An 8,524-nucleotide genomic window follows, 5' to 3' on the forward strand; every position below is an offset into this window, starting at 1 on the left:
TATTCTTACTGGGTATAACTGTGATATATGTACATCTATATTTTTGCTCTAGCTCTGCTGTTTGGTTTTTTTTTTCTCTCTGGGAAGTAAGCTTTTTCCCTGGGTCTCGGGGACTTGGCGGGAAGCCAGGTCCAAACCAACACATGGCTGCAGCACAGGGCTTGCTGCTGTGCCACCTCCTGGGGTGCTGGGCCTGGGAGGACACAGGGGTCACAGAGTGGGGCACCGTGTGGGGACACAGGGATAACTGTGGCTGCCCAGGCTGGAGAAGAGAAGGTTTTGGGGTGACCTTACAGCCCCTTCCAGTGCCTAAAAGAGGCTCCAAAGGAGCTGGAGAGGGATTTTGGATGAGGGCCTGGAGTGACAGGACAAGGGGGAATAGCTTCACACCAGCAGAGGGCAGGGTGACATTGGCAGTGGCCCTGAAATGGGGTGAGAAGGCTCGGGCAGCAGCTTGTCCTTTAGCCAAGGCGGTTTCTCCCGGGGAAAGCCCCAACCAGGGCTCAGCTTGTCCCACAAGCCTGGGGCCAGGGGTGCTGAGGGGGGAGCGTCCCACTGCCTGCGGGACAGCCCAGGAAGGACACGGTCGGCTCGGCACACTCAGCACCACACAGCTGAAGGACACCAGGGCTTTGGGCACGTTGTTGCAGCTTTATTCAGCCCCAGTCCTTTAGCCAAGGCAAGCTGCACCTCTGCCGGGCTCACGGCCAGCAGCAGCGCAGTGCTCGCAGGAGGCCTCTTGGTCTTTGCTGCACGCAAGGACTCCTCAGAATGGAGGTTGTCCGAGCTGCCAGGGAGCTGACAGAGATGTCCCAGTCATTCTCCAAGGGCTGAAGTGCTGCGACAGAGAGAAACAGAGCCCAGATAAAACCCCACGTCTGCAGAGAGCCTTTGGATTCCCAACAGACCGCACTCCCCACTCACCACTCAGGATGTCAGCCTGACTGTCTGTGGTCTGCTCCCTCAGGCGCCGTGTGATGAGTCCTGGGCACAGAGCTCCATTAGCCCCTGCTCCCCAGCCTGCTCCCAGCAGCAGGGCCCCCAGTCCTCCCCTCCTCCCCCTCAGCAGGGCTGAGCCCAGGAGCCCCCAGAAGCTCAGGGCAGTGGGACTGAGCAAGGTGGCCACCAAGCCCCGCTGCGTGGGCAGGGTTGGCAGAGGGAGGCAAGGCCCTGCCCGGGGTGGTCGGGGCTGGGGCAGCCCCAGGACTGCCCCTCGTTGCTGGGGCAGCAGTGGCACAGGGGCCAGGCTGCCCCAGAGGCACCACAGGGGCTGGCACTCACCGATGAACCTGACGGCCGCCAGGCGCACGTTGGCCTGAGGGTCCTGCAGGTAGGGCAGGCTCTGGTGGATGAAGTCTTCAGCCCTGCTCCTGCTCTTCTGCAGCTGCAGAGAGAACAAGGCATGTCTCTCCAGGGCTGTCACTGGGGCAGTTGGCTGGAGCAGTGCCTCCCGCCAGCACCCCCTGGGACGGAGAGGCCTCCCCTCCTGCTGGCTACAGGGAAGGGACAGGGGCCTGCAGAAGAGCCCCTGGGGCTCTGTTCTTGAGGGCAGCAACAGGGATGCAGCTCCAGGCTCTGCCCAGCTGCAGAGCCCCCAGCCCAGACATGGGATGGGGGCAGCCCTCCCCCAGCCCGGGCCCCTCAGCTTGTCCTTACCAAACACGCTCCAAGCTCCCACAGCCGCTCTCTCTGCAGCAGGTGCTTGAGCGTCTTCCACTTCAGCAGCTCGGCGGCAGCAAGAAGGGCTTCCCTGGAGGCCTGCAGGACAGCATGAGCTGAGAGATGCCCGGGGGCCTGGGCAAGGAGGCCTCTTGGCTTTGTTCCTGGGGGATCCTGCCTTTAGGAAGCTGGGACATGCCCTAGCCCAAATGTCTGGGAGCCTTTTTGAGACAGCCCTGGGGGACAGGCGTGAAGGCTCAAAGGCCTGGCCTCTGACACAGCCTGTGGGGATACCCCTGCTCAGGCCATGGTGGTCACGGGCTGCTGCCAAGCCCTGCAGGAGCAGGCAGGGCAGGTGTTACACAGGGCCGTGCCAGCTTCTCTGCCCCTGATGTCGCTGGCTCCGCACGGACCTTCCCACGGGCTGTGCTGGGGGAGCGCTGCCCGCTGCCAGCAGCCCCTGCCCCGATGCCCAGGAGCCCTGGGGGTGTCAGCCCAGCCCTCTGTGTGTCAGGCCTCAGCCTTCAAACCTGTACCTTGGCCACGCTGGGGACCTGGTCGCTCATGCGGAAGAGGAGAGGCACCAGTGCCCGCCACACCTCCTTCCTCATCCTCTTCTCATCCCTGCCGACCACCAACTGCAGCAGCTCTGCGAGCATGCGGATGGACAGCTCTCGCAGCTCGCTGCACTCCTGGCAGGAAGCAGGAAAAGGGAGCTTTGCAAACAGCAGCTCCCTGCCCACAGTGCAGAGGGCCGTGATCATGGCTGTGGGGAGGGCAGCGGCTCCAGCCTCACATCCCAGAAGAAGCAGCACTGGGCTGCACGGCCCAGAAGCCATCCCAGGAGAGCCCAGGGGAATGGAGCTGGCTCCAAGTGCTGCTCGCAGGGCTGGGTTGCAGGGCAGCTGTCATTGCCCAGTGCCCATCTGAGGGGCTCAGGCTCCACATCAGCCTTACCGAGTCAAAGAGGGGCAGGAGCCTCCCCACAAGCTGCACAGCGATGAAGCTGGCCTTGGTCTTCTTCAGCTGACGCAGAACGTTTCGCAAGGCCAGCAGGATCTTCATCTTGGCGTCTTCGCTGCCAACTTGCAGGATCTTCATCATGCCCTGCAGGAAGAGTTCAATGTTTCTGGCCTGTAGAGAGAAGAGAATGTCCATTGGGTGAAGAGGGCCGTGCCTGGAAAGCTCCACAGGCAGCCACCCCAGGCCCACCATGGCAGGGAGGGCGTTTGGAGCAGTCACCCCACGTTCTGAGTCCCAGGTCAGGCCAAGCCACTGCTTTCCACACAGCCCCAGCCCCCGTTTGCCGACAGGGCTGCCCCTGACACCGCCCTGCTCACCATCTCGGCTCTCTGCGACAGCCCGACGAGCCCTTCCAGCAGCAGCCCGGCCATCCTCACATTTGGACAGCCCTGGTGGCTCTCGACGTCGGGCTCGTCAGCCAACTCCTCCCACTCAGCCTTCCTGGAGGACGACTGCAGGAGCAAACAGAGCCGTGAGGGGCCGGCAGAGCCTGCAGGGCTGGCGGGAGGGGACCAGGGCCTTTAGTGGTCACTCACAGCCATGGGCTGGGTGCGGGGGCCTTCTGCGGAGCAGCGGAAGCACTGTCTGTGCAGCAGGTTGGCAAAGTCCTCCAAGATCTTGGCCAGTGTCTCTGGCATGGAGGGCATCAGCTCCCACAGCTCCGGCGCAGTGCTGGAAGGCAGAGAAGGCAGAGCACTGTCAGCAGGGCTGCCTCAGCCACAGTGCTGTGGCCTGGAGCAGCCCCCCAGAACCTGCCCCTTGGAGCCCTGGCTGCGCGTCCCCGGGGGCCCTGCCCGCGCGGGCAGGAGGGGGTTGAGGACGTGTTCCCCGTGGGGCTGGAGCACCGTGCTGGCTCTGGGCTGGCTGGGCCAGCTTTGGCTGCTGTGAAGCAGGGCTGGAAAGCGTGGGGGGGTGGAGGGCCTGACTCTGCAGGCTGTCCCGCAGCATTCCTTGGCTCTGGCAGCCAGAGAGTTTTGGGGTCCCTCTCCCCACAGGGAACAAGCCCACCCTCAAGGCCGTCAGGGCCAGTACCTGTCTCCTTGAAGAGCCGCCTTGCACAGGAGGATGACCACTGTGGTGGGGTACAGGTTGGTCATCAGGCGAAGCAGTGACTCCGCTCTCTCCCACGCTGCCTGTGTGCTGCAGTATGGCAGGCTCTCAAGGATGCTGCTGACTATCTTGGGCGCCTGCAGGGGATACAGGTGAGGATGGCACTGCCCCCGGAGTGCAGCCATGTCCTTAGTTGCCCTTCCCATTCCTCTGCTGCCTTGAGGTGGCTTGGGGGGCCCGAGTCACCTGTGCTTGGGAGGGAGGGATGCAGGGAGGAACAAGACCCCAGAGGGCTGAAGGGCACGACAATGCAGCCACAGGCCACTTACGTCCGTCAGCCAGACGTCCGGGTCCTCCAAGGCCACATCCAGCAGGCTGCTGGGCACCTGCTGGTCGAGGATGCTGGCATCTCCCAACGCCTCAATGGCCACAAGGATGACATCCGTCCTCTCATGGGACTGCAGGTGTTTTCCAAAGGCCTATGGCAGCAAGGAAGGAAGAGATGTCACGCTGAGAGCCCTGATGGTGCTGCTTGGCTGAGCAGCTCGAGCGGCCCTGGCCGGACGTGCCCACCACTGCTGACAGCAGTGCCCACAGCAAAGCTGGCAGCAGTGCCTGCAGTCCCTGCATGGCAGAAGATGAGCAGAGAGGGTCCTCCTGCTGGGGGAGGAGGGCTCATGGGCACAGGCTGCTGGCCCCACCGAGAACCAGGGACTTGATGGTGGCCAGGAGCACTGGAGCTCCTGCTGGGGCTGAAGCTGCTGCTGGGCCTCTGGAGTGCAGCCTTCGTGCTGTCCCTGTTCAAGGACGGCAGGAACCCTCTCCCCAGGGAGCTGAGGGCACGCCAGCCCCGCTGCTGCAGGGTCCTTTGGCTCACACCAGTGCCCTGCTGGTGCCACGGACAGGAGTCCCAGCAAGGGCGCAGCTCCTTACCTTGGCACAGTCCCTGGGGCTCAGAGAACACAGCGCGGAGGTGGTCACGGCTTCCCGGTTGACTTGGTCTGCTCTGTCCTTTAGCCTGGATTCGACTAAACACCAGGGCAAACACACAAGAGTCAGGAAGGCAGAGCAGCTTTGCCAGCAAGCTCACCAAACCGCCCTGGCATCTGCTGGCAAGGGGGCAGGACAGGAGCAGTCCAGGATTTTGGGAGGGCATCAGGAACAGCTTCTTGCTACAGGCGCTGGAGGGGCCAGCAAGGGTGGGGGATCTGCTCTTCCCCACCAGGGAAGACGTGGCTTTGGGACAGGGAAGTCAAGAGGGGCTTTGCCTGTGGGGCCCACAAACCAGTGGGCTGCAAGATCCTGAAAGGAAGGGGAGGAAGGAGAGCAGCAGCAAACAGATCCTGGCCTTGAGCAGAGCACTCAGCATCTGCAGCAAAGTGGCAGCTGGGAAGCTCTGGGAAGCAGCTGGGAGGGGCAAAGGAGGTCAGGAAGCAGATCTATCAGGAGATAGAGCAGATGAAGCCCAGCACTGCTCTGCCTTTTTTACTTACAGATGAACTCAGCCAAGGCAAAAAGAGCATGGAAAGCTGCACAGCTTGTCTGTTCCTCGGAGAACCGGAAAAGGATGAGACGCCCCAGCAGCTTTCCTAGGAGTGGGAGCTGGATCTCCCCAGAGCAGACAGGTCCAGCAGTGCCTCTTCCGACGTTGGCATGGGCCTGGATGAGGGAGGCATGAGCAGAAGGGCTGAGGGCACAAAGGTGGTGCCAAAGCCCCCCATCTGAGAGTCTGCCCAGGGCTGGATTCCTGGAGAGACCAGGCTGTGCAGAGCCCTGCGTCCCCGTCTCTCAGAGCAGCCATGTGGGCAGCAGCCCTGGCATGGAGAGCAGCAGGGATGGGGGCATGGCCTGGCTGGAGGGGGCCTGGTCCTTACCTGCAGAGTGGAGTAGTCGGACAGCACACGGGTCAGCACATCGATCCTTGCCATGGCCCTCTCCCTCACAGCCTCTCTCTCGCATCTGGTGAAGTCCAGCAGCAGCTGGGACAAGAGAAGCAGCGGGTGAGCCCTGGGAGCAGACTCCAACACCAGCAGCACAGCTCCACTGCTGGGCCGTGCTCGCCCCATCCCTCAAGGGTTCCTCTCCCCTCCAGCAAAGCCTGCAGTGGGGTGTCTGCCCCTGGATTCCCGCCCAGGTCAGGCACACAGGCCCAAAGCCAACCTCATGGCCATACAGGAGGGCAGGTGCCACCCTCTGCAGCCCCTGTGCTCCACAAGAGCCTGGGGCCTGCCCCCGCTTCCCCACAGGAGGTGGGCACCCTCCCCGCAGGGCACTCTGCCTGTTCAGCACTGCTCTGGGCACCACTCAGCCAGCAGTGGGCAAACCCTCCCCTCCAGGCTGAGGAACAGCCCTGGGACTCCCCCCCCTTTTTGCTTGTGCCAGACCTCCAAGATGCCCTGCAGCTCCTCGCTGACTCGAGAGGCAGGAAAGCTGAGCACCACTGTCCTCAGCATGCTGTCCATGGAGTTCAGGGTCTGCAAGGAACAGAGAGCAGTGGCAGTCATTCTGCTGTTCTTCCCAGCCCCAGGAGAGCCATCTGAACCCCCTGTGCCACAGGAGGAGGAGGAGGATGCCCACACTTCCCGGGAGAGACATGGACATAGACAGTCTTAGGGGGCAGAGCTGCCTGTGGCACGGGATGTGACCAGGCCCATGGGAAAAGGACAGAGGCACGAGGGTGGGAAAGACCCTGCCCTACCTGGGATCCCTGCTCCTGTGGCAGCATGGGATAGCCAGGGAGAAGGTCAGAGGGGCTGGAGGCCTCTGGAGCTTAGCCAGTACTTACCTTGATATAGAGGGCAAGGTCTGCTTTTGGCATTTCCTTCTCTGCAGGCAGCCAGAAGACACTTGAGAAACACGCACAGAGGAGGCTTTTGGCTTTGCCCTCCAGCGCTGTGTCCACCAAGCTGCAGGGAGAGGGCAGGACACTGGTTGCACACGGGTGCTGGGAGCAGCCCCTCGACGACTCGTGCGGGTGGCATCGGACCTCTGAGCCAGGGGGTCCATGACGGATGGGCAGGTACCTCAATTTCTCCAGAGCCAGCATGGAAAGATGCCGAAGGTCTGTGCACAGGTGGTCCCTTGGCTCTTCTTCCAGCAGCGCCTGCAGAGCACAACCGGGATGGCACCTGCTGGCAGCTGCCAGCACCCAGGGCCTCCAGTCCCTGACCCACCCAAGCGCTGTCCGCACAGGCTGCCTGTGCCAGGGGGCTTTGCTCCCTTTGCCACATTGCCCAGAGTGCCCTCACCTTGATGTTCTCTGCCAGCTGGTACATGTCACAGAACAGATCCAGGCCCTGGGTCAGGCCGTGCTTCAAGGCGCTTCGGCACAGCACGGAGATGCTCTGAAGAAATGTGGCCTTGTCTCTCTCCTCCTGCCAGCCGGGGGACAGAGACACAAACACGGATTGTGAGTGGGCGGACACAGCCAGTGGGACCGCAGCACTGGGGGTGCAGTGCCCTGCAGGAGAAGCAGCCCTGCCCTGCCAGCACCCCTCCAGCAGCTGGGCAGCACAGCCCCTGCCAGAAGACAGCAGCACAGCCGCCCTCCAGCTGGCCCCAGTTACCTTGCTGGGGCTGGTGACAAAGGCCAGGATGGAATCAACAGCTTCCTGCTCCTCCTTGTAGATGGGCAACCAGCTGGCATCTAACGGGGGAAGGAGGAGGGAGAGCTGCAAAGGGTCCAGCGAGAGGAGGGGGCAGAGGATATCTGCCCTCCACCCAGCTCTCTGCCCACTGCCTTGGCACGGCCTTTCCTTGCAGCTCCTGGCTGGAGGGTGCCCGGCAGAGGAGCTGCCATGCCTGGGAAAGCCCCAGTGCCCCGGGCTGAGGAAGGCAATGGCAGACAGGCAGGAAAGGCCCAGGCTCCCACAGCACGGCTGCCTCCTGCCAGCCCAGCTGGCCCTCGCTGCCCACAGCCCAGAGCCCCTCTGCCCTGTCCTTCTTTGGGAGAGGCTGTGCTGGGGCCACGCTCCAGCCCTGAGCAGTCCCAGCTTTCAGGCAACATCATGGCTGACCCCCGGGACCCCCGTTGTCAGCTGGCCAGGAAAGTGGGATCCCAGTGTGCTACAGGGTGTGCTGGTGGGCCCCAGCCCTGCCCAGCCCCACAGGGCCCCTCACTCACCGAGCTTGAGGGGCTGCATGGTGGTCACCTCGTAGGAGGATGGAAGCTGCAGACCTGGAGAGCGGCTCTCCTGGGTAGAGCTGTCTTCCATCCAGGCCTGCCTGGGGCAGGCGGGGGGTCTCCTCTCCATCCTGTGAATCAAAGAACACAGGGGAGCCTGCCTACGGAGGGCGTCCGAATGGTGGAGTCGAACACCCTCGGGAAAAATGCCGGGGCCAAATTGCCTCAGGCAAAGTGCCTCAGGCAAAAGGCCTCAGCAAAAGGCCTCAGCCAAAAGGCCAAGGCAAAGTGCCTCAGCCAAAAGGCAAAGGCAAAGTGCCTCAGCCAAAAGGCCAAAGCAAAAGACCTCAGCCAAAAGGCAAAGGCAAAGTGCCTCGGCCAAAAGGCAAAGGCAAAGCACCTCGGCCAAAAGGCCAAGGCAAAGTGCCTCGGCCAAAAGGCAAAGGCAAAGCGCCTCAGCCAAAAGGCCAAGGCAAAAGGCCTCAGCCCAAAGGCCAAGGCAAAGTGCCTCAGGCAAAGTGCCTCAGCCCAAAGGCCAAGGCAAAGTGCCTCAGGCAAAGCGCCTCAGCCAAAAGACCTCGGCCCAAATGCCTCAGGTAAAAACGCTTCAGCAAAACGCCTCAGCAAAACACCAAGTTCCCACGGGGCCACCAAGGGTCGTGGACAAGA

At 62.6% G+C, this 8,524-nt stretch overlaps 1 protein-coding gene across 1 annotated transcript; it reads right to left on the minus strand.

Annotated features, from left to right (window-relative positions):
- Positions 1-631: 631 nt before the first annotated feature.
- On the minus strand, positions 632-8,061 carry LOC113991853. The gene is made up of 19 exons (XM_027728519.2): positions 7,856-8,061; positions 7,299-7,378; positions 6,981-7,106; positions 6,756-6,835; positions 6,518-6,638; positions 6,117-6,206; positions 5,607-5,711; positions 5,226-5,391; positions 4,666-4,760; positions 4,062-4,211; positions 3,715-3,869; positions 3,219-3,354; positions 3,000-3,134; positions 2,617-2,793; positions 2,196-2,351; positions 1,657-1,758; positions 1,282-1,384; positions 925-984; positions 632-838 (listed from the first exon to the last, which is right to left on the minus strand). Exons 1-19 carry the CDS (start codon positions 7,983-7,985, stop codon positions 702-704), a joined length of 2,304 nt encoding a protein of 767 aa, XP_027584320.2. The 5' UTR covers positions 7,986-8,061; the 3' UTR covers positions 632-701.
- Positions 8,062-8,524: the final 463 nt, after the last annotated feature.

The sequence above is a fragment of the Pipra filicauda genome, unplaced genomic scaffold, assembly GCF_003945595.2.
Source record: "Pipra filicauda isolate LSUMZ 115617 unplaced genomic scaffold, ASM394559v2 scaffold850_size66139_pilon, whole genome shotgun sequence".
Classification (NCBI taxonomy): domain Eukaryota; kingdom Metazoa; phylum Chordata; class Aves; order Passeriformes; family Pipridae; genus Pipra; species Pipra filicauda.

Coding starts and splice junctions, on each gene's coding strand:
- LOC113991853 (XM_027728519.2), bottom strand. CDS start 7,985: ATGGAGAGGAGACCCCCCGCCTGCCCCAGGCAGGCCTGGATGGAAGAC. Junction 5,392..5,606: donor CCGACTACTCCACTCTGCAG/GTAAGGACCAGG, acceptor TCCCTCATCCAG/GCCCATGCCAACGTCGGAAG. Junction 4,761..5,225: donor TGCCTTGGCTGAGTTCATCT/GTAAGTAAAAAA, acceptor CCTGGTGTTTAG/TCGAATCCAGGCTAAAGGAC.